Source organism: Buteo buteo, chromosome 27 (genome assembly GCF_964188355.1).
Source record: "Buteo buteo chromosome 27, bButBut1.hap1.1, whole genome shotgun sequence".
In the NCBI taxonomy this organism is placed as follows: Eukaryota; Metazoa; Chordata; class Aves; order Accipitriformes; family Accipitridae; genus Buteo; species Buteo buteo.
In genome coordinates, this window is record NC_134197.1 from 5,008,680 (window position 1) to 5,034,501 (window position 25,822).

Consider the following 25,822-nt stretch of genomic DNA (forward strand, 5'->3'; position numbering starts at 1 on the left):
GTCCAAGAATGCTGATAAATCCTGAACATCTGTTATTTCTTTGCAGTGTATATAAAATACTTATATTGCAATGTAGAATCATCACCTTTGCAGTAGATAATAGGGTAAACCATTGAGAATATCAGCTTCCACTGAAATTCCTAGCTCTGGATAAAGCTTAAACTAACATTTGTTCCAATATATCAAAACCAAATCTTTAACACTAACCCAATTTAGTCCTTTTTGTTATAGCTATATTTGTTACTAAATGCATTTGACTTAAATATATACATACATATATCTCATAAGCATGGTTAAGTTGTACTCAATCTATTCTCAAAATAATAAGAAACAAAGATCCCCATTTAAAATGGTACGCCCTTTAGTATTGGAGCAGATTGGTGCTACAGCTGAAGAAAAAGCATTAAGACAGAAAGTATTTTACCAGGATATTAAAGATGGCATTTACACAGAATTTATCCTTACGGTTCAGTTTTAAATCCTGAACACTTCTACAGTCTCGTTCAAATTAACTTTTTGGATAACAAAAAAATGTTAAGTGACCATCAAAGCGAAAGGCACATATTTACTCATGAAACCACCCATGACACAACCACTAGGGTTTCCTTCCTGGAAATTCTGCTTGACAAAGAGAAAGCAAAGCCTGTGTAGAAAATGGGAAAGGAAAGAAATGTCATTATTTCAAAGAGTGACTTAAAACCACTGCAGAGAAGGCTGAGCTGTGCTACATTGGACTTCGCCAGTATTTGGTCAGAACCTCAGGCGATCATGTACAATCACAGCACAGAAATGCAATTTCATTTCATCCCATATTCCTTCTCCTTCCTTGCAAAAAAAAACCCGAAACAAACAAACGAAAAAAAAGGCAAAAACCCAAAGCATCATTGAAGCACTAATTTCACCTCAACAGCACTGACCCAGAGAGACTAAGCGAAATAAATTCCCTTGGCATGAACTAAAAACAGTTTGACAAGTTTATATAGCTTGCGTGAATTTGACCTCAGAATAGAAATATCTATTCCCTGGGGGTGTCAGCCCTTTCCTTTTTTTTTCCCCCCTGCCTACACCTGAAAGCTGGAACTAGGTATGAAAAATTCATGCAGCAGTGTGCTTGAAACGTATCCATGAAGGATCCTCAACATCTGCTGACTTGAACAAACCTTGATGGTTAATATGAAAAATTATGTTGGTGAAATGCTCTGTTCCAAAGAGAAAAATGTCTGCTCAGAATCTTCTGAAAACTTGTCTTCTTAACAAACCTGACAGAAGGATGTCTAAAGTAATATTCTACCAAATACACCGACAGGTAGTATACCATTTTTTTCCCTCCAATTTCTTTCCTAACAACGTAAAGAGTATTTCATTTTTACAGACACTGAAAGCGACCTAAACATCTTGTGCTATCATAAGAACCTTTCTTTATAACAGAAAAACAAACAAAAACTTTCAGTGCAAAATCTGTACCCTTGTGATGGGTTGACCCTGGCTAAACGCCAGGTGCCCACCAGAGCCGTTCTATCACTCCCCCATCCTCAGCTGGACAGGGGAGAGAAAAATATAACAGAAACTTGCGGGTCGAGATAAGGACAGGAGAGATCATTCACTAATTACCGTCACGGGCAAAACAGACTCAGCTTAGGGAAAATTAGCTCAATTTATTACAGATCAGCCAGAGTAAGGTAATGAGAGAATAAAACGAAATCTCAGAACACCTTCCCACCACCCCTCCCTTCTTCCCGGGCACAACTTCACTCCCGGATTTCTCCACCAAGCCCCCCCAGCGGCACAAGGGGGACAGGGATGGGGTTTACGGTCATCACACGTTATTTTCTGCCGCTTCACCTCCTCAGGGTGAGGGCTGATCACACTCTTCCCCCGCTCCAGCGTGGGGTCCCACCCACGGGGTCAGTCCTCCACGAACTTCTCCAACGTGGGCCATTCCCACGGGCTGCAGTTCTTCACGAACTGCTCCAGCATGGGTCCTTTCCACGGGGTGCAGTCCTTCAGGAGCAGACTGCTCCAGCGCGGGTCCCCCACGGGGTCACAAGTCCTGCCAGAAAACCTGCTCCACGGGCTCCTCTCTCCGCAGATCCGCAGGTCCTGCCAGGAACCTGCTCCAGCGCGGGGTTCCCACGGGGTCACAGCCTCCTTCGGGAACCCACCTGCTCCGGCGTGGGGTCCTCCACGGGCTGCAGGTGGAGATCTGCTCCACCGTGGACCTCCCTGGACTGCAGGGGGACAGCCTGCCTCACCAGGGTCTTCACCACGGGCTGCAGGGGAATCTCCGCTCCGGCGCCTGGAGCATCTCCTCCCCCTCCTTCTTCACTGACCTTGGTGTCCGCAGGCTTGTTTCTCTTACATGTTCTCACTCCTCTCTCCCGCGGCTGTTTCTCACTCTCCCAACTTTTTTCCCTTCTTAAAAATGTTATCACAGAGGCGTTACCACTATCACTGATTGGCTCGGCCTTGGCCGGCAGACCCTGCAAGTCTGAAATACGACTCTTCCCTTCTGTAAAATTTATGTTTTGATACGTTACACTGAAGAACAAAATAGGTGCCAATGAGAGACAAACAGGGTCTGTTTAGCCTCATGTTAATGTCTGCCGTAGCGGAATAAAATTCTTCTTGTTGCAAGTGGAAGCTGGGCAGAACAACATGACACCCTCGTATTTTAAATTAATTGCAGTGCAACCAAGCCAGGAGTTTAATTTTCAGTCCCCAACTTTTTTTTTTTTGTACACTTTTTTTTTTAAAGCATTGCCAGTGCTCAAGGGAAAAATTTATCTTTATTAAACGATAATCGGCTTTATTATCTTTGACTCTTCAGAAATGCTGGCTGGCAAGGTTTTTAAAATTTTCATCAATCTTGTTTTCTGTTTTTACAAAGCCTGCATCAGAAAAAGACGTCAGTCTGCAGAACACTCTGTATCTCCTAGTGTCATGAACAGGTCTCAAGACTATCTAATTTACTAATAAATCTATTGAAGCGACATGCATCTCAATATTTCACAGCTTAACAAGAAGGTCCAGAAGCGAGGCCCTGAATCGCAGTTCCAGATGATTAGCGCTGCAAAACCAATTGAAGCAGGAGTATCTAAGCTGTCAGAACAGCTTACACATACCCACCTTTTGCAAACTTGGCATTTAAATCATTTACTGGAGACACTTTCTCAAATTTTTCATAAAATGCTTTGACTAAGGTCTGAAATAGCAGTGCATAGTGTTAAAAGTTTCTAAGACTGTGCCAACGCAGCTTACATCTACAGGATTGCATTGAAATCAATAATAGAAAAATTTCAGCAGGGCTTTTCGAACTTCTTCTAAAGCAGCACCAGAGTCTTGCCACATCGTTATGTCATAAAGTAACAAGGACACACATTGCATACATCATGGTGAATACCTCAGCCAGCTCCTTACCATGATAAAAAAGGTTCATAGGGAGCTTTTTTTTTTTTACCCCCTCTAAAAAAACCCCACTTCTTAAACTCTGGACTTGTATATTAAAAATCCTTACGGTTTTATTAAGAAGCTCTTAACACCCCTGCCCCTTCTTTCCTCCAAAAAACACCTTCATGCATAAATGGCACAGCCTACAGCAAAGTACCAGGTATCAGGTGTTTGGGGTTTTGGGGTTTTGTTTGTTTGTTTGTTTAAGTTCCATACTACAACCATAAGAAGTTTGGTGCAGAGTTTCAGAGAAATTTAGCTGATACAGAGTATGGCCTCAAAGGAAATAAGACTTTTATGATGGCCTTACTTTAATGAACACTTTGATCTTTAAGTGTCCTGCCAACACTGGTAAGATGAAAAGCATGTCACTTTACCCCCTGACAAGCCAGAGTCTTTAGGAAGGGATCTGACCATCTGTGTAGGTCTGTCTGTGGGAGAAAGGGCACGAAAGAATAAAGCCTAAAGAATTAAGGATCCGTTTAAGATATTATCATCAAATTTATTGTTGATTAGATGGAAACAGGAAAGAACATTAAGGATTTCCCAACTGTTTTTATTGAAAAGTAATATTTACATCTAAGAAGCTTGTGACAGCCCAGTGACATATTAACTCTCACACCTCTCTGGTTAAGTTGGGAAGTTCCAGCAATGCAGTTAATACTGAAATCCTCCAAAACAGTAATAGTGAATTTTCAACAGGGAGCGAATGTATTTGAGTCAAAAAGCAAACAGTTTTGTTACCATTTCTGTTGCCAAGCTCTTGACTTTCAGACTTTCCAATTTTCCTAGCCACAATTTTGTGTTATTTACATGAAAGCTGGGACAGATGGTTAAAAAAAAAAGGGCGGGGGGGCCAAGATTTTCATTAGCTTGGTATACAGTTCAACGGATTTTAAGACATGTTAAATTTAGGACTAATTTATGACATCTCACACTAATTTCAGATATGATGTTATTCCCCATATGCTGCCTGTTGGACATAATTTTTGTTTCACCAGAGCCTGTCACCTCAGAGATGATCTAATCCTCTTGAAATCAGTGGAAACATACCTACTTGAAAGAAATGACCATTGTTTTCAAGCATAGTTGGACTGGACCTTATGCTGTGACCTGGACTTTCAAATTAAGACACATGGTTTTAGAGGGCAGGCATGCAGAACACCACTAGTTTAACCAAGCTAGGAACTCAGCTGTTAAGGAAAAATACTGCTCAATATCTGGATCTTCTGAAAGAGCGACCATATCTGTTGGCTAAGACATCTTTAGTGCAAAGCATATTTAAGGAATGAACTGTCACAGTAACATGTACTGGATATGTATCTGAAAACACCAACGTGTCCTAAAGATATCTTAATTTTCATTAAACCCAGGCATTCTCATTCCTATGTTTTCAATGTCTGACCAACCTCAGAATGCAGAGAAAAGCAAAGCCAAGCACAGCAGAAGCAACACTGACAAGCCAGAAGGCTTTCTTTTGAAGCTATTTTCCAACTTCCATGCATTACGTTTGTAATCAGGGGGCGATGGCTGGATGTACGACTTCATGCTGTTTGGGACTTAATGAGCTATAAGTTAGACTGACAAGACACGAAGAGTCTTTACCTTTAAATACTCAGAGCCTTACTAGAGAATTCATCGTGGCTGGAGCTTTTAGACTGTATTTTTGAAACATGTTCAACATCCTCAAATCTTCTTATTCAACATGTATCAAATATAGTTATTAATTGAAGGACAGTTTAGTATATTATCCAGATGTCACTCAAACTCCATTTACTTCCAGCCAATTCAAGGCATTAACTTTAATCTGCAATATAAGGCCCTATAACTCATCTTCTGTTTAACCCAGGGCTATACCTTTCTCCTACTGTCACTCTTCTTTTTTGGACCAGAACAGGACAGCTTATGGCTTTCTCAGCTGTTAGACTGATTCTGCAGATGTCCTTTTCCTATAGGCTGGAGCAAGTCTGACACTGATATCCTTCAAGGACTAACAAGCTATGCATATCTAACATGGTTCTCAGTGGATGACTGCCCTGGGAATGATCTATGGTTTTTCTTCCTTTTGCCCTCAATAAAAGTGGCAATACGCTGGCTGCATGCTGAGTCATGTAGCAAGGTTGTACTCAATAATTAATACGTAATCTACTCACACAGAGATTAGATATTCCACATTACTTGTGGTTTATTTGATTTTGATTAAATTGTTTTTAAATTTTATACATGTCCTAATGGAAAATGACAAGTGTCATCACTCTTAACACCTGATAAGATTCAGTGACAATTCAATGCGATATCTTCCATACCTGGATGTACCTTTAACAATCTGTTTCCAACCACTTGGTGGAATTCTTTATTACCCTTCCAAAATACATCATTTTTCTGCAACTATTCTCTGCATATTGCCTCAGGACTATATTTTTGCCTGATTATTTTCTGTTACCAGACCAAAAAGGTTTATTCACTTCTGTCTAATGTACCACATGTGTTTCTTCCTCAGATCAAAGTTCAGAATGACCATGTTAATGTCATTTTCTTTACAGACACTGTAATGCCTTTCGGCCAGGGCCTTTCTTCAACACGCGCAGCTTTAATAAACCTGGATATCAAGATGACAATTCAAAAACCTCATTGGCTAATATTCATTTTAACAAGCAAATCCATTTTTGGCTTTCCATCTTGCCTCATTCTTAATTTTCTTTTATCCATTTAATCTTTCCTATTTTTCACATTCCAGATAGACTTTGCATTCACAGTATCAAGTCTGTATGCATTTTGAAGTGTTTTCTTTTCCATATGCCCGTATTACCTTCTGCTTTGCATAGCACTTGTTATGCATGCATGATCACAGACTATTTCTAGCATTAATTAAGATATGAAATTAAAGTGGGAAGTACATTATTGGTCACACAATACAAACAATACAAATTTCCTTTAAAAATGAAATTACTAAAGTGTTAGCAAACCTCTTTATACTGTCAGAAATAATAATGTTTACAATCTACATACCACAGTACAGCCAGAATTCACAGGTGGATTTGCAATATTATTTCCACTTCACAAAGATACACATAAACCTCTGAAAAGTTCATTTAGTTTATAAACATATCTGGGAAGAAAACACAGGTTTGTCTCTTCTGCTGTCTGTTACACCATACAGCTTCTGCCTTCACTGACTCCTAAGAGGCCACTAACAGGGCTTCCATTCTTTGTGCAACAACAGCTTTTCTTGAAATCTGATTAGGAATTTTAGCAGAAAAATCATATTTTCTTCAAATTAAATGTTGCACAGGAACATAATGTTTTTGTTGAACTTCTGACAAACAAACCTAAGCATATTTCTGGAAGCAATTTGCCAGTTTCCCCGCTCAGAAACACAGAGTCCCAAGTTTTGCAGTTGTAAGGAAACAAGCCATAGGGATCGTCTCAAATCTAATGGTATCCAAGATCAACAGATCTTGGGCACCTCATCATGCCAAGTGATCAAGAGCTAAAAGTGTTGCATCTTCTAGAAGCCCAAACCATAAGAGTAGCCTGTCAGAAAAGCTGCTCGTGTCATCAAAAATTTACCCAGTCATCTCCTCCTTGTCTCTACGTAGAGTCAGAAATAGAAACCTCCACACTCATACAACAGACTAACATACTCCCTACATCACTGCTCCATTAAAAACACCTTTACCAAACACCCTCGGAAAAGGAGTCAAACCATTCTACATATTTACAATATTAATTTTTCATACAAACACATTTACTAAATGTTTTACAATAGTTTACACATGCATATTTTTGCTGAATGCGCATGTTGGTATATTTAGTGTGCAGTCATCTTCCTGACCCCGTGGCTCTGCTGCTTTTCCCTCCCCTTTGCTGTAAAATCTACTCATGGAATACCTCTGCAATGGCAGGTGTTAATACAATTTGCACAATGTAAAATAACAAGTAATAACAATGAAATGCATGTTCCCTGGGACCCTGTGATAACTCCAGGTAAAAATAATGCCATAGACTGGGAATAGACTCATTAATAAAATTGCACTCAGAAGAGTGACTTGTTTACCTATGCACGATGGAAAACAATACATTATAAACCCCTGCATTAAAAAGAAATTATGATCACAACTTCACAACAAACAGCGAGGGATATCATGTACCTGCTTTGCACAAAAATAAAGCACCAGACAAAAGGCTTTGAGGGTGATTTGTCGAGGGCGTACAGTCTCTTAGGTCCCTCTTATTGCACAAGGTGTTCAGTGTGCCCCAAACCAAGCGGAAAAGCTGACCTCCATTAAAGATCCAGTCCTTTGTAAGCAATGCTCTTTTTATTAAGGCAGACTTTTATGAATACTGTCTGCAATCTCAGTATGACAGCATATTATCCAGAATTTGAATACTCACTTGCTATGCTGAGATGAATAAACGGACTTGTCTTGTTCTCCCCATTCTTTTCATTGACCGCCTGGACATAGTAGCCTCCTGCATCGGTCACTGATGTTTCAAGGATCACCAGCTGATTCTCCAGTGTGATGGCTCTATTTAGGAAAGAGAAAGATTGCGCTGAAACCAGAAGAATGTTATCCAGTAGGCAAAAACCATACAACACCTCAGACTTGACAGACTGAAATATATATTCATTGGTCATCTAAATCAAGATGTTGGGGAATCAAAACCAGCCTGATTTCAAACACATTCACGAGTAATACTTAAGATCTTTGATGCCTCTAGGCCTTTTCTGTTTAGATCACGTAAGATGCTTATAGTGACATGCAGAAAGCTACAACATGTGAAGCTAGAACAGTTTGAATGGCAATAAGAAGTTACACAAGAAACGGCAAATGACAACAGAGACTGATAGCCTGCAAACTGCATCGTATGGGTTGATGACAGTCCTGGCAGTATGCTGCAAAGTCAGCTTTATTGAAAACCTTCTCAACAAGTGAGAGCTAGCTTATTAAAGACAGACACTCAGGGAATAACAACACATAGTTTAGTGAAGAAAAAGTAAGTAAAAATCAAAGGCAGCAGAACGTCAGAAGGTAGACCTTCTGTATTTATGGCATCACTACTTATCTCAGCATCACAGACAAGAACATTGGCAAGATAGAGCCTAACTGATATACACAGATGATTTGTGTGTAGATAGGGAAGGAAGAGTTTTCATTTTATCTAAAGCAGGTAGGAAAGCACAACCCTGTAGTTAACACTGGTACAGGCCTGAAGAAGTCAATAAATGTCATTGTATAACACAAGTCTACTCTTGCTTAGGGCTGCTACATAACAAATGTCTCTACAAACTCCCTTGTAGGCACCATTACCCATTTGCACCGCAATAGGGTTGGTTAGTTCGCATTTTACATTCTTTGATAGTCTTTTCTTGACTATAAAAGATAAAGGTTTAATCTAGAGACAACATATAAAAATTTAAGGGCTTGACTGAACAGGACATGTAAAATTTAAGGGCTTAACTGAACAGGACACAGGAAGCTCAAAAACCAGATAAGAATAAAAGAACACATAAAGTTCCAGAGAAAGCCTGTGGAGCAAAGAGCTGACACTAATGCAGACTGGGACAGGCACAAACTTGGAAATCTGAATGCAAAACTTGGAGCAAGAAACTCCTACCTTCACTTATATTACTTGATGAGAAGCCCCATTGAGTTCGGCTGTGCTATTAGTCATATCCTTGAGCATGAGGTTGAAACAACATATAAAATTATTATACTGGATGAAACAAGTTCATACATCAATAGGCCTCAAAAAGAGTCAGTGCTAAGTCAAAGTATTTGTACACTAATCAATCAATGAACACTCCTGCATCTCTTCCTCCTGTTTTGGCATGGTGTGGTTAATATTAATAATTCACAACTATTTTGCTTTTGAAAAAGCATTTAAAAGCAATCGGGGATATCACACATTCCTACTGTAGCATACTAGTTTTTATGCATAGGAGGGGGCATAGAAAATTACAGTGAAAACATAGCAGTTTTCAAAGGCTGTGTGCATTTTATTGATATCACTTCAGTTTTCTAATGTGGATACAAAGAACACTGAACTTCTGTGTAAAGCTATCAGTAGACACCAATAAATAAAAATCTCCTGAAAAATATAAAGCTATATTTTCAGCTCTGAAATCAGTCATTGCACATCAGCTAAAGATCCTGTTTACATTACCTTTATTGACAGTTTTTATTACAGAAACTACTAAAAAAAAAAAATCACAGTATGATTTTTTGCTTTATTCAATGAACCTGTACTAGCTTAGTTGACTTAGAAAATTCATGAAGGAAACTGTGATAGATTTACAGAGTGGGTATATAAAATGCAATTAATATGACATTTGATAAAGCAAATAAAGATAAAATTCCAATGAAGTGCTAATAATTGAATATTAAAAGACAATGACATTTACATTCATTTCTACTTTAGTTTTAAAGAAAGCAGCATTAAAACATTGAAAATACTGAAATATATTTCAGACTGCTTTGATGTCAGCTGCAACTGTACCCAAATTTTCAAAGGTGATCCTTGAATACTGGTGAGATGCACACTGCTACTATCTGTATTAAACTGGCTGGAAATTCTGACAATTAAACCATTATACTCATCATATACTAATCAAGAGCAAAGGGAATTAAGATACATTTATTAAGAAAATTGTTCAAATTGAAGATTTTTTTAAATTATAATACACAAATATTTATTGGAATGTGAGCAAAATGTAACATTTGTGAGTGAAATGTAAGTAAATATTAAAGATAAAATGAATATATTTGAAACTAAAAAGATCAGTGCAGAAAGGCTAAATATTATAAATTCCATGTTCAAAATAATGTGAAAAGTTTGATGTTAATTTGTATAGAAAAAAGAATTAGAAGTCAAAGAAACTACTGAAGACAACTCTTTGGAGTCATCAATTACATAGTCAAATTAATGTTAAAATAGAAACCCCCAAATGAGTTATTGATATCTTAATAATTATCTGAAAAATAGAATGTTTCAATTTCATTAACTAACAGACAGGTATAGAACAAGACACAAGCCTTACACGCTGCAGACTCTGGGAGTTTTATTGAGATCAAGCATGAGCCTTGTGCATCAGGAAAATCAGTCAGTCACATTTTAAGGACTCATTAATTCCAATGTTTCTAAACCATCTGACGATTCATGCCCCAGCCCTTACCAGGGTTGCAGCCACTTTTTGCACAACAGCTGCACAGAGTGCCCTAAAATTGGCTTAACATGTTTTCCTGGGTTTATTGTTTGTTTTCATTGTCTGATATAACTTTTAAATTATGACAGCACCACACTAATGTTCCAAGGAAAATCTGATTCCTGGCTGCTCAGTTTACCAGCATATTTGAGGAAGACGACTGCAGCAGATGGAATGGACCTGTCAGTAATTCATACCCAGCACAGAATTCATGAAAAATATAAATATTGGGTTTTTTTAAAGCAATATCGAACTTCACTCAATCTAACATTTTCAAGACAGGAGCAACCAGCAAGTAAACTCAGCAGACTGATCCTTTGGGATTCCTTAAGCATAGGGAAAGGAACATTTTAAATCATACATTTTAATAGAAGAATTTTTTTAAATTTCTCTGGAGCTCAGTGGAAGCCTGTAGGGAACAGCAACCAATATACAAACAGCAACATACATTTCTGTGAGTAGTAAGCAGTTATAATGGCAGATTCAGTATTATGATGTCCTACAGGCATGTCAGTGATACCTTTACCACAAAAGCAGCCAGAGACTAGAACAGATTGATCTGAAAGGAAAGGCGAGTTGGGTCTTTGAAACTACAAGCTGTGTTCATGACATGCTGCCTAAACAAAGACTATGGTCTGGCAGGATGGGAAAAGGCAGTAATGATGGAGACAAGTCATTTTATATATCCAGGTCTTCTGAGTATCTGAACATGTAACGGGCACCTAATGAGGTTTTCATCACTTCCGTTTATTGCAGCCAGAATTTAGCATTTAGATACACTTTGGGACTTTTAATTGCAGCCTTCCAAATTGTCAAAATACTGTAAAAAAATCTGGCGCAAATAACAACTAAATTTGATCTAAAGCTTATGGAAGTTATTGTGTTAACATCAGTGGAACATGAATCAGGCCTTTAGAAGTAAAGGGAATTTTCCAAAGGGGATACCATTATTAAGGCATTCAAGACAAAGTTTTTGGAGTTAAATGCATTTTTCCTGCACTGAAAATTGCATCATTTATTAAAATGCTGCAAATGAACTCTTCAGTATCTTAAATAGGTGGATTTCCATTATAATGTTCTTTTTATGTGAAAGTAACAAAAGCTACTCTACAAGTGGATAATTCCCCAAAGTTAGATATTTGTTAGGTTATTAGTCTACCAGATTACACAATAAATAGATAATACTAGGTTATAAAAACACCATAAAATGAAAATCAGGGTAACCTGATTAGGCTTTCTCTTAGCAGGCTGCCATCTGCTCATGAACCAGCGTGCAATATTTTAGTACAAAGGCCTTCATAAAGCTTCTTTTCCAATATTATCTCCAGCTAACACAAATATCAATCCCCCTTTACAAGATATTTTTTACTAGAAAACCTCTCTTCCCCTTCTAAAAACTTTTGTCCACATTACACAGCAAGCACCAATCTTTTCCCATGAGCCTGACACCACACAGTAACAGTGTTGTTAATAGAAGAGGGAGATTATGGAGTAATAACAACATAATTACTGAAAGACTTCCCCCATGGATTTCCCCTTTTGGAAAAACATACAGACACATTGCAGTCAAAACCACAGCTGTTCAAGTGAAATCCTGACTCAGAGTAGTGCATGCATGGCTTAACAGAGTGAGCATTTCACCACCCATGTGTCTTCCAATTCTGATGGGGAATTATTAATCAACATTATTTAAATACATGACTTCCACAAACAGTCCATGTTTTTCAGGACTCAATCACAGCACAAAATATCAGTGTATGTGCTACAGAGCAACATGGCCATAGCAACAAAACACTAAGACCTGTGACTGGGTGCCAGTTTCACAAAATATTATTCAGGGTCCAGGTGTATTGTTACCACAAAACAACCACCTATTAATAAAAATGTTATACTTACACAGCCGCTGAATACCAAGTATAACTATACAAATTAATGCATTGATTTTACAATCAGTGCTAGTTTATACTATCGCTTCTCTAGCTATGCCATGGCACAACATGTGCTTGTGGGAAGTGACTGGGATTTCTAGTGATGAAAGGGTGCCAAGGTTACACCAGAATAACCAAGGCAGTCCTAATTGCCAGGCAGAAGTTGAACACGATTGTGAAATGAAGGAAGACTAGTTATTGACAGGTTTAGCAGATATATTTCCAGGAGGAAATGAGAGAAGGGGCAGAATTTCCATGTTTTAAGCTTGGCTTCCTTAGTCTCTAGCACTAGTTCTGGAGCGTGCAAGGTCTTGTTTTAATAAAGCTACAAACATTATTCCCCACGTTCGTTCATGAACACATTACACAAAACCTGTTCTGTGTAAAGTGAGTGTAAGGCTGGAACAGAAGTGGATGGAAAACCGTACCTGACAAATCGTCAGTGATCCACTACCTGACTGGAAAGCTATATCAGGTAGAAACCCACAGGGTCTGTCTTTGGCCTGGCATTATTTAATGTTTTCATTGTTGTTTGTTGACTGAATACAGATTTCACTTACTAAATCTGCAGATAAAGTCCCAAAGACTCTGGAAGACAGAATTAGAATTCCAAATACAGAAGACCTGTTCAAGCCTCTCCACAAGACTGAGGTTTGCAGTTCAATGAACAAGCTCAAAACACTGTATTTGAGAAGGAATAAATGACTGCAAAACAAGCAAACCTCACAAGAGGGTGTGCAAACAGCAGTATCATTAGAAAATTTAAGAAATAACCCTGTTTCTCACACAGTGTGACCTCCACTCAGTTTTGGCTATCAAATTTAAGCATGTGAGATAGTCAAGAAAAATAAAACCCCAAACCCACACCAGAACCATCCACTCCCCCCTGCCCCATCCAACCCCAAAGATTAATCTAGAAAACGTGACATGCAGGAGAATACTCAAAAAAAAACCCCAAAAGTTGTCACAAGTGCCTGCATATATGTACAGGACTGTTACAAAAAGGTATCTCAGATTTAAGCAGAATCATCAATTACTGAGTCTTGTTATAAAAATCTTAGCAGTTTGCCCTCGCAAAAGCTTATTTTCAGTCTTTGGAGATAGGGGCTCCCAGAGAGGATGCTCAGATGAATTATCCCAAGTATATATTTAAAATCATGCTCAAATCAAGCAATTACTGGCCTAGCGTTTAAAAAAATCCCACAAAACAAAACCCAAGATAATCACTACATAACTGAGCAGGAAAGAGATGTTTGCAGTGAGAGACAATGCTACCAATCCAGAAGCAATTACAGTAACAAACTAAGGAATAATATTCATAAGTGTGCTACTTATGTTAAAATGTTCTTTTTCTCCTCCCAGGTTTTCAGCAGCTTCAATTCTTATTTAATACAACTTAATTATTACCACATAACTCTACTCCTTTGTTTTTGTTATTTTTTTAAATTATTATTACATTTTAAGCAACAAGACTTGGTACAGCTTATAGAAGTACCTATATGTGCTTAAATCACAGCTCTTGGGTGTTATCTTACTGAGCCACACTGACATGTGCCTGGATGTGCTACTCCAGCAACAGCAGTCCTCAAACTAGAAGAAAAATTCAGACTTTCAAGACAAAATATACAACTCGGTCAACAACAGAAACCAAAGGCTTGGAATAAAATCAAGTCAATTTTCTCCAGTCTCCTCCTCTTATAAAACTCTTACTGCATTCAAGACATCTGTAAACAGACCATCTATTTTCTTCTCTCTCCAGTTCATCATATAATCAACACATTGAACTCCACTTGCGACATCACTATCTGTTGCTATGGACATAGCTAGCAACCACTGGAAAGAAGAATAGTGGGGTTTTTTTTAATATAAATGTGTTATTTAAACAAAACATTGCGGTTAAAATGTATCATAGGTTGTTGATCTACACAGCTGGCTGACTTCACTGAAAGCAAGCACAAAGACTATTTGTAATCATTTGGGATTTTATAGTTCAGTTTTCGGATAGACAGACATGAATATTGCTCCACTTTATGATATTTCTCCTGAATTGATTATTAAAGGTGCTGCAGTTTTTTTAAACACTGATATTTTTTTTCCCCTTTCCTTCACTGTGAAAGGAAAACTTCTGTTATCAAATTATATCTTCACTTCTGATAAAGCATGTCAGCATAATGGTATGTGGTATAGTGGTTTGTAGTCAAGTATTAAAGAGCTTCCTGTTGAATATTGTATCTTCATCCCATTATTTCACTAAGATATATACTACAGAATAAAAAAAGAATGCAAGGCATGACTGTGAACTGCACTAACTATAGAACAAATGAGCAGCGGCATGGCCCTGTCACAGGGCAATGCACTGAAGAGATAATTGATTATACAACAGTGACAAAGAAAACTTCAACCTCTTAACAGCATATTTAACAGATACATTTAGACATGCCACAACTGTGTCTACCTGGATGCTCTCAACCTCTGTTTATTCATGTTCCTGAATCTTCCTCAGCACCACCTCTACCATTTTATTCCTGATTCCACACATACCTCATTCAAAACCATCTCCATTTTCACATAGGCGTAGCTGACAATAAAATTTGGCACAGTTGTTGCTGTATAAGCATACCTAGTCTCAGGGACTCAAAAATCTCTACCACAACTGAAGTACCCACACAGTTTGGAAATAAAATTTCAAATCTCAGACAGGTCAATGCAAATCTCTTTCTAATACATTTGGTTGGGTTTCTCAGTTGAAACAAGTCCTTCAGCAGCTAAATACATGCACATGAGTATAGCTAAAACTGATACACTGAGTACACAGAGCATTGACAGAAATCGTCTGGCTGTAATCATGAAACCTCATGGCAGCTGTGTATCAGTGAAGATGAAACAGCCCCACACATGTGGAAGACCTCAAGAGGACAGCACCTGCAAGGACTGTTTATTATCACATGAGCCAAAGGCCTTGTTTTTCTTCTAGTGCCAGAAAAATATATATCCAGCTTACAAACACTACATCCAAACTTACCACATTAGTCCTACAAGTGAGAGGAACAGTACTGAATTAGCCACTCAACTCCTTTAGGTGACCCAAAATTCAAGTATGTTGAAATAAATGGGAGAGTTTCAAGGGAGAGGAAAATTTGTACAGACATAACTTATTACACACTTGTTTTGAGGAGTAGTAGGGAGTGTTACACTCCAAAACTAACAGTCTAGTAGTCCATTAGTTTTCAGATGCATTACTTCTCCTTTTAATAATACCAAATATTTAAACAAAGAGCATAGATATGGTAAAAAGTGGCAAATGACCCATGCATCAACCTCAGCAGCTGCCATCTGTACAAAAAGCAGCCATACTGGGTAGCAATAGAGCAATTTATTTAAACAAGTTTTACTATGAAAGATAATTAAAGATTTAGTGGCCTGGATCAATACAACAGCTAATGCTATCTATGTACACTACTGCAGTTTGCTGAGACTAGCAGTTGTGTTACTGCTGCAAATTCATTGTACAGTGTTATTATACAGTATCTTAGGTTTGCTGTCTATGTCAAAATAGGGATTTTGTGTAGTTATTTCTACTCACACACCATTAAGACATATACTCTTGTTACACAGCACAAATTGAACACAGGTCTGGGAGCCAAGTACATCCAGGTTTTGCCAGTGATACGTAGCCTTGTGTAAGTTATTTAGCCTTTTGGTATCTATGTTTTGCCAAGAGAGGAAAAGGATAATACGGGTATGTATTTCTTTTAATGCTGAAAAAATTATCTAGAGGTTTAAATAGTTAATACCTCTAGCACTCAAAAGATGTAGAGGATTACGTAAGTGCTAAATCTTAATACTCTTTACTTCCCCTCCCCTGCATTTCAGTTTGACTGGCAGGCATTTCATTACAACTTTAGGCAAAGCAACTTCTTGCTTTCCAGTTTTCAAGTGCTTTAACATCTCCTGAACTATACACACCGGACAGGTGAGCAGTGCTTTCCAAACACCAGTCCTCTAGTAACTCATGGTATTGCACTACTTCTTTCAGCAGAATCCCCTCATAGTGAATACAGATGCATTTAGTAACAAACACATCTACCACGGACTCCGTAAAATCCTGGTTATTATTGAAAATAATACAGCGGAAGAAATTTAGAGTCAGTCAATCACAGACTTTTCTTTAATGCCATTAATGCAAACATTTCAAAGCACTTCAAGTTAGTGACAATAAAACAAAAAGCAAACACTGGTTAAAAAACCAAATGTGCAGAACTTCAGCAGAAATTAAAAAGGAAGCAGTGACTCCCTCTTTCTATCATAAATAGGCCATGCAGTGACATAAAAGCAAAGCCAGGTTGGACACATTCAACCATATGTTGAACATACATATGAAGCCAAACACTGGAAAGTTTGGAATAAAAAGAAAACTGCATAACATCACAGCAGCATTTTATGTTATGGTTTCTACCCAAACATCATTTCCTGTCAATACTGTGTGAAACAGAGTACAGTAAACAACTGGAAAATATTGCTTTATCAAGAGCATTTTATCTGTTCTGTTAGGTATACATTACTAGTCAAAAAATTAATACAAGCTAAAAATTTTTCAAAAAGAAAAGGAGAAATATGTCTTTCCAATAATGAGGCAAACATACACAAACCTGTTCTGTAGCAAAGCTACAGAATTCTAAAAGGTGGAAAGAGAAATTATGAGAGGGTTTACGTAAGAGATTGAGAAGATAAACGCAATTATAGCTAAACCTAACTATTTGATCATCCCTTTCCCAGGCAAAGTAACACTACATACATTAAAATCTATGAAACCTCAATGTGAACATTAGCATATTTTAAAATAAAGTGCCCTGGAAGATAGCCTTTAGACATTCAGAAGTATAGCTCCCTTTGGGGATCCATTTGTATGTTGTATTTGAAACCCGGTTGCAGCCCTTGACTCCAAAACTCATAAAGAACACTTCAGTGGCCAACTAAAATGTAAATAATGCATGATTAAAGGAGCAACAGAGCATATAGATTTTTTTTTGCTTTCAACTTGGGTGGTGTTGCCAAAATCAGGAGGCTAGGTAACCTATCAACTCCATTTATTTTTAAATTACTTGAAATCAATACATGGGTGTGTTTGTATGACTTGCTGCTTATTTGACTTCTGAGTCTAACGACACAAATTTCCTTGCAGTGGAGCAGCGACGTATATTCAGGACTCCTGGTTGTAAAGCTTAAGGAAGTCAGAAGGCCACAGCTTGTGTAGTAAATCTTGCCGGTCCTCTGGTAGAATGACAGCAACTTCTACTTTAGAAATAGTCCCGGAGGTAACATAGAAGGCAAAGAACTTCAACTTCCTTCCTTCCAATACTGAAGCTATAAGCACCACACATTCCCTCTAATGAAGAGCAGTAGAGAGCATGCATCTGAGAGACTGCCTTGTTTACATTTGCTGGATGATCCATAAACACTATGTCTATTGAGCAGGCAAATGAAACCCTGAAGTGTCAGTAGATGCAGTTTGGTTTCTTTGATTTTATGGCTACAATATGCTTTGCAGAGCATTTTTATTTTCAGTGCTGAAGAAACACTCAGCTATGAGATACATGGCAAAAGAACTCACAAATCCTGGGAAAGACGCATGCGTATTGCAGCCTAGCTTATATTCCTGGGGTTGTGAGCAGAATGTTCAACATCTTGCCGATGCAAGTAATTCTACATAATAGTTACACCAGAACAGAAAACCTCTGATGCCCCCAAAGTGTTTGCTGCAATCTGTCTTCACATATTTATCTCCTTACTTGCAGACATTTCTGCTGCAGAGGTTTTAGGGATTTGCTCCTGCAACGCAGCAAAACGCTGCTCCCTGCGATTCCACTCATCTGGAGAAGAGGTGCTATTACTGACTTAATGGACAGTAGACACAACAGTCCCATCACCTTCAGTTACTGACACTTTTTATCCACTTCGCCCTGTAATGAGGATCTCTACTCACTCACATTTACGTAACGGCAGCATCAGCTATCCCCTAATCCTGCAACACATTAAAATGGAAAGATAGATACAGGAAAACATTAAAATGCCCTTATCGCTTGGCTGCAGGGGTATAAACTTAAAACACGAGATTGTTTTTGTGCTGAAAACAAACAAATAATACATTTACTTAATTTTCTTCTTAAATAATCCTTGTGAGTGTTGAAAGGATGCTTTGATTATTACTGTAAAGATAAACAATGAAACATTCCATTATATCTTACCTAGGTTAGATAGAAACAAATTCAATTCCTTCCTGTACATGTTTTTCCCAGGTGCATTAACACACTTTACATTCAAGAACCAACTTTTATTACAAGCTGAGTGTGTAGGGAACAGGGAGATAGGGAAAGAAAACAGAATGAACAGAATGCTAATGAGAAAGAAAAATACAACCCCGACAGCCAATCCCTTTAATTAAAAGGACACCTACATTTAACTTCCAAGTCCTTAATCCTGCTGTTACTGAACTCAGAAGATGAAAAATAGAAACAATGCTCAAATAAACCCTGCAGGCTACTTTGCTAAAGCAAATGTGAAAATTAACCTCTTATCTACTACGATAAAAGTATGGTACAAAATAATGACAAAAAAGGGTCATATGAGAGCCAGAGCAGTGAGGCCAGTGATAGCAATGTACAAACTTCAGAATGAAATCTTGAAAACAGCTAACAAATAGGAGATACGGAACAAGACAGTCACACAGGACGGTTAGGTAGACTCCTTGTTTGTTTTCTTCCCTGTATTCTTTACCCCAAAACTAAAAGCAAAAACATGTATTTGGTTATACTGCAGCCCTTCCTGAATCACGTAAAACAATCAGAAAAATTACCATCCGCAACAAGTCTTGTTAACTTATTAATAATAAAGAAACAGAAAGACAGCTTCTTGCAGGTTTGTACTACTTCATAAGATAGACTCTCATTTGTTGATAAGATTCTTTATACAAAGGACAGAAGCAAGTTCACATAATAGCCTTGTTTTGAGGTAGCAAAAGCACATTGTGCAAGTGCTTAGTATTTAACCCGGAACAGAAGCTGAACACGTACCCAGGGATTTTAACTTTTCTTAAGGCTAAAACAATTACACAGGAATGCAGGCTCACAGTTACTCAATACATACAAGTCTACACTTCAGCTCAGTACACTCTCTGCAAAATTAGAGACCACTGGGAAAAAGAAAGTCATGGAATGGCTCATTTCTAATTGAGTACTTGTGTATGAGAATGAGCAGAAGAGAGGGCACACATCCACACTAAAACACACAGATACACATCTCAGGAGATGTGTCAGAGCTGCTTCTTGATTGATCCCTCTGTCAGCTGAAGTACTGAAGTTCCTCCTTCAGCTCATTCAACAGACTGAGTTTTTGAAGTAGACACTTTAAATTCTGTTCCCCGGTGCCTCAAATGAGCTAGTAGTGCCTACGTGAAGGCAGGGATTGTTATAATCACAGAATCAATTTTTAAGACCTAATGATATTGCTCTACAGATAATTTCAGCATTCTCAGTTTAGATGACTTCACTCAAAAGGTCATGAATATAACGCGTACCTTTTCCTCCCTCTTTCTTTACTCTTCACTCCAGAGTGGCAGCAACTGAAAAGGAACATTTGAGAAGAGAATGCGAGTTACCTCGCAAGAGCGGAAGCAGCACCACCACCACCACCACCACCATCTCACTGGCTTGTCTCCTAAAGCCGCACAGGGACTGTCAGTTTAAAGAAACTCCTCACTCCAATAGCACTGGAAACAGAAGGGAAAAACTCTCCACCAAAATCAACACTTCAATAAGGGATTTTTTTTCCTCTACATTCCTATTGCTGCTCTGATGCCTCAAGGATATATCAAAATAATATTTGTTGGTAATCTCTATGGCAAGAACAACATTAATATAAAGCATTTGCCTAAGAAACGTAATTCTCTTTCCCATATAAAGCAGCTGGAAATTTACTAATGTTGCTGAGCCACCTGAAACCCTACTCTTCCACCCATCATCATTTTCTGCTACGCACACTTCCAGCCCCTGACACACTGGTGACTCTGTAGACGTGCAGCCCACGCTGCTCAGTCTATGTTACACGTCCCAACTCTGAGACAAACTGCCAGTGAACCCACTTATGGGAGCCTGCAGCAATATGTAAAGGCTAATGTTAGCATGACCCGTGAAGATGGATGAGCAAACCCCAAAGCTCTGAATTTCAATGCTTTATTGCTTTAAACCATATTTCATCCACTTAATGTAGATTTAAAACAGGTCCTTGGGACTGCTTTCAACCAAGAATGTACTTTAAGAAGAAAAGGACATAAAACACTTGCTGAAACACAATTTTAATTCTACATGCCTAACGCTTCCACGTTCCCATTATTTTCTGCAAACGTTCACTTGTAGTACCAACAAATGCAAAATTATGCATGGTTGTTGTTCAACTGAAATTACCTGACAAGGTAAAACAGTGCAGAGGCCAACCAGTCAGCATTAAAACAAGAGCTTCTCTGTTGCACTATACCGCTGAAGTACAAACACAGCCTGCGTTGTATAGCAGCACCTGACGCTAGGAAAACACACTATTTTGAGTAGCAGAACTGACAAGGCCTTTTCTCTTACAAGTTGCATCTTATGCCCCTAAATCTTCCCACCATCACCACAAAAAAAAAATAAATCAGATAGAACCTTATCTTCTTTAACACTGACCCTACAACCCCACTACCCTCCTTTGCTACCTCCAGCCATAAAACACGTGGGAAGACCTCCCACTCTGCCTTCGATCTTCTCTCCGAGCTGCCCTCCTGTTTTCCAGCAATCAGCCCAAACCCTCTGAGCTCTTGCTTCCTCCACCTCCTCTGACTGTGTGGCTGAGCAAGTAGCAGCACCTGCAGCTCATTTGGAGATAACTGCAAGCTGATGAACTCAACTCAGCTCAGCTGAGCCCCGCTGGCAGCAGGCTTTCTAGCAGCGGGGTACCTCTTTGGGGCTCTTTCCTCTAACCCAGATTCCGATTCCCATAAAGATTGTGGGAACTTCTATTGGTACTCTCTGCTCAGTGGGGCTAATTTTGTCCTGAAGATTCAGAAAGATTTTGTAGGAAGAAACCAGAGGCAGATGTGGACAAACAGAACAATGCTACATAAGCTTCAGTCTTTCAGGAGAAACCTTTGTAAAGATGTCCACACCGTGCCAGATCCCATTTATTTCTTCATAGCTGTAGTACTTGGCACAGCACTGCATTGAGTCCCGCGGATAATAATCTCTCTTCTCATGACAAATTCCAGTGCTCCCATCACCTCAGAGTGAAAGATCCATGCTTACATGATGTTTCTTCATGACTGGATACGGGTCCACATAAACTTCTGATTCCAGGATATATGGTCTATATATATTGAATATACCTCTCTACATATTCTATATCTATAGAATAGGTATATAGAAAGCGATCTATATCTATAGAATATTACCTATAGGTATTCTATATCTATAATAAGAAATCTGTAAGATATTCTGTATCTACAAGACAAGTTTCTGTTTGGAGGTTTGCATTACAGAATCTAAGCTATTGTTAATCAAAAAAGACACCACTGAAATTATATTTTACTCTAGTGTTTTTATTTGTGTCCTCATACTGACTGCGTTTCATTCTTTAAATAGTTGCTTCAAGAACTCTAGGGAGAAGAAAAATGTCTTACTGTTGAGGATATGCCTGCTCTCCTATTTGAGCTTTAAGCTTTGCTTCCAATAGCCAAAGAAGCAGCAGGGAAGTGGAAGGTTAAAAACTTTGCATTTCATCTCTGCCAAAACAGTAAAAGAAAAATGAGATTGCTGAATAGCTGACAATGACTGCAGAATCAACACAGCAGTGATCTGCCTATAAGCTGCAAAGGGCAAAGCCAAGGCATCTGCTTAAAAGCTTATACCAACTGTGGGATAAAAAGAGTAAGGAAGCCACAATAAAATGTAATTATTACAGGAGCTATAATTATGGCACTATTCTTTGGCGTATTCAATGTTGTGCACATTAAATGTTGTACACTGTGAATATTTAATGATTATATGCTTACTCAGAGCCTTTAATGTTCTTAAAATACAGGTATTTTTCATGTATTAAGAAGAAATTACACATAATTTTGTCCTAAGAATCTGCAGTTGAAATAGATGGACAACATTCTGTGAGTCTTCTGCAAATTTAAATCTCAAAGCTTTGGAAACTGTGTATGTTTACAGCCACTGCATGTCAATTTTCAGTACTTTTTGAAACAATAATCCACCATCTTGACCTCAAGAAAACAAAATGTAACCTCTGAGTGGTCAATTGCAGCTATGTTCTGTATTATCATCTATAAGAAGTACCGATAAATAGCTACCTCCAATTACTCTGGTTGTAGCAGGTCTCTAAGAAGTCTAAAAAACCTTCAGATACATGCAAACATTCTTCAGGAATAACAAGCAAAAGATATAGTTCTGCAATAAGAAATAGCAGGAAGCATGATTCACCAAGTGTCAACATAGCATAAAACATAGTAGTTTCTACTAAACTACTTTTCTATAAACCATGCACCCAGCAACCATATAAAGAAGACGGATTTTAGCATGCAATGTAGTATAACAGGGGCCAGACATACAGTTTTCAGTGTGGTATAAAGATATAGGTGAAAAATTATTAGATTTTTCTAGTATGCATTGAGGCTTTAGTACAGTAAATATTGGCAATGGATTTATTACTTTCTGCACATTGCATCCTTACCTGAATGGAGACCACTACAACTTGATGTATCTGGTTTTTATATTAGAAAAGACTGACATTTTAAAACAGCTTATTTAAATTTTTTGTCAATAGTTTGGACTGTTGTGAGATTGCTAATGGTTTTGCTCAAAATTTGACTTTTTCCAAAGGTTAACTTTTTAACCATGGCAAACTCAAAACAGAAGGAAGAGCTTCCAAGACTGCTGGTTGGCTCATCATACCAGGATGGGAATCTTGCAGATCTTACAAATTATTTCACTTTAGCAGTGAACTCTTCTCTGATAACTCTTCTCAAAGTACAATGTTCCAGTTTTCCATCCCTCTCCTAGTGACTTCTGGCAGACCAGACTTTCTTGCAACTTACAAGGAGTATCAAAAGCCTTGCCAAAATTAAGATGTGTGACATCTGCTCCTCCACTCGTATCTACAGAGCCTAGTACCAAACTGCAGAAGGGTTCAACACAATCCGTTTCTGACATATATATATTGGTTGTTAAATGACCTTTCTTTTTTGATTAGGAGATTAGCATTAGTTTCTTTGGTTGCTTATTACACTATTTTTCCAGGAACGAGAGGTAAGCTGACTGACATTTAATTTCCGTATTTCTTTTTTTCCTTCCTAAAAATAGGCATGACATTTCCTGGTGTTTTGCATCCCAAGCACACATTCTGCACTCAATCCCCAGTATAACTGCTAACAATTCCAAAATTGTTCAGTAGGTTCTCTATGTAACCTAGATAAACTTCACCTGGCCAATTGATTCAGAAATATTTAAGGAATGACATCAAGGAAGAGGGATAGTTATATATGTAATAAAGAGGAAATATTGCTTGTTTTCAAAAGCACCGTGATGTTCTCATGTTTTTTATTATTACTTATTTCCAATTTATTATCTCAGCAACACCGAATGCTCTATCATTCTAACTAGCTGGAGAGCACTTCTGATCCTCAGGATATGGTTCGTGGCCTTGAAAGGATATTGAGTTAAAAAGAAAATTAATATGAACTAAATTAAGCCTCTCAGTGCATGCCTTACTTTTTTAAACTGAAGCTAAATCATGTTTGATAATGCTTCCCCGTGCCTCCATGGCTTTGGTGCCTCTGTGAGCAATCCAGAGATGGGTGCTCTGAGCATTTGCCGCTTGCTCTTTCCTGCATCTGCCCACAGTTCTCCGTCTGGATGACTCCAGTCATCCAACAGAAGTCCCAAGGTAAGCCTCTGACTCCAGGAGCTCCTGAGAAACTATTTTAGAGGCTTGCTAGAGTAGCTGCTGAAAATAAGAGATTTCTTCATCCTGTGCTTCATAACACTCCAGATCAGGACAGAGGGAATGAAGAACATTAAAACATAAAAAGTGAGAGCAAGTCCCATGTCTGGAAGCCAGACTCTCTCTTTCCCTGCTCTAGAAAATGTGGGGAAGGAGGGAGAGATGTGAAGAGAATTTTTTATTGTTTTCTACAGTTACGGCACAACAGGAGAACATGACAAAGAATGTGCTCCATAGCATTGCCTGGGGTCTCTTGACCATCAATTTCTTGCTCTCAAACTAAAAAAAAGCCAGTTGATGTTGTCCTTTAGGGTTATGAAAACTATTAAAACATTGATAAACCTCCACTGTAGCTGTTTGCAGAAAAGAACATCAGCAAAGAACAGCAGGATAGGAGCAACACCCCCCCCCAAACACCTGGTTAAGTTACATACTAAATATTAATGCAAATTCCACACACAGATAATTATTCAGCAGAATTACAGAACTAATTAAGGTAACTAAACACATATAAAGAGGACATTTACACAAGCCTAGTTGTAGCATTTCTTCAAATGACGTTCAATAAAGTTGCAAGTGCACTAGGGCCAGGAATGGGAATTCTTTTGTGTTAAGAAAAGGATGTTGAGCATGGCACTGAAGAGCAATCTTATTTGCAAAGTCTCTCCATTTCCCGGTCAGCTCTGATATCTGTGGTCACAAAAGTGGCATTTTGTTTCGTGGATAGGTTTTTGCAACACAATGAATGATTTAACATTTTCTAACAGTAGTGTTTGTAGTATTCAAGGTTAGCTCATTACATGGCCTTCTACCACTTGATATTTAAAGGCTTGCAGATAATTGTGGAAGACTTTGCATATTACTTGGTAATGTGTGTACTGTTCATAAATATGTATTACCTGGTGCAGTGTGTGTACCGTTCATAAAAGTTTAACAGATCTAAGCATTACCTTAAGAATTACAAGAATTGTACTACATATTTGTACATTTATGAGCATATATATACTATCCTTGTAAATATATTTATAAATGAAAAGGAAATAGAATGGAAAAGGGATTTTTCTAATCATACCTTTGACAAAATAATGGCATCATTATCCTTCCTACAATATGAAACTGTAGAATATTGCACTTTCAATTATGTAACTTCACTGTTTGTTTCTGTAAAACATTTTCTTATACCTGACCGAATGGTATAAATGTTATTTCAGAA

The 25,822-nt window shown here is 38.1% G+C and overlaps 1 protein-coding gene across 2 annotated transcripts in view; it reads right to left on the reverse strand.

Annotated features, from left to right (window-relative positions):
• The window catches only part of SDK1 (sidekick cell adhesion molecule 1), a 417,916-nt gene that overhangs the window by 205,860 nt on the left and 186,234 nt on the right, over nucleotides 1–25,822 (reverse strand). For both annotated transcript variants that reach the window (XM_075058380.1, XM_075058379.1), the window contains one exon: nucleotides 7,843–7,976. In XM_075058380.1, coding sequence (XP_074914481.1) covers nucleotides 7,843–7,976 — 134 coding nt within the window. The remainder of the gene's footprint in view (nucleotides 1–7,842; nucleotides 7,977–25,822) is intronic.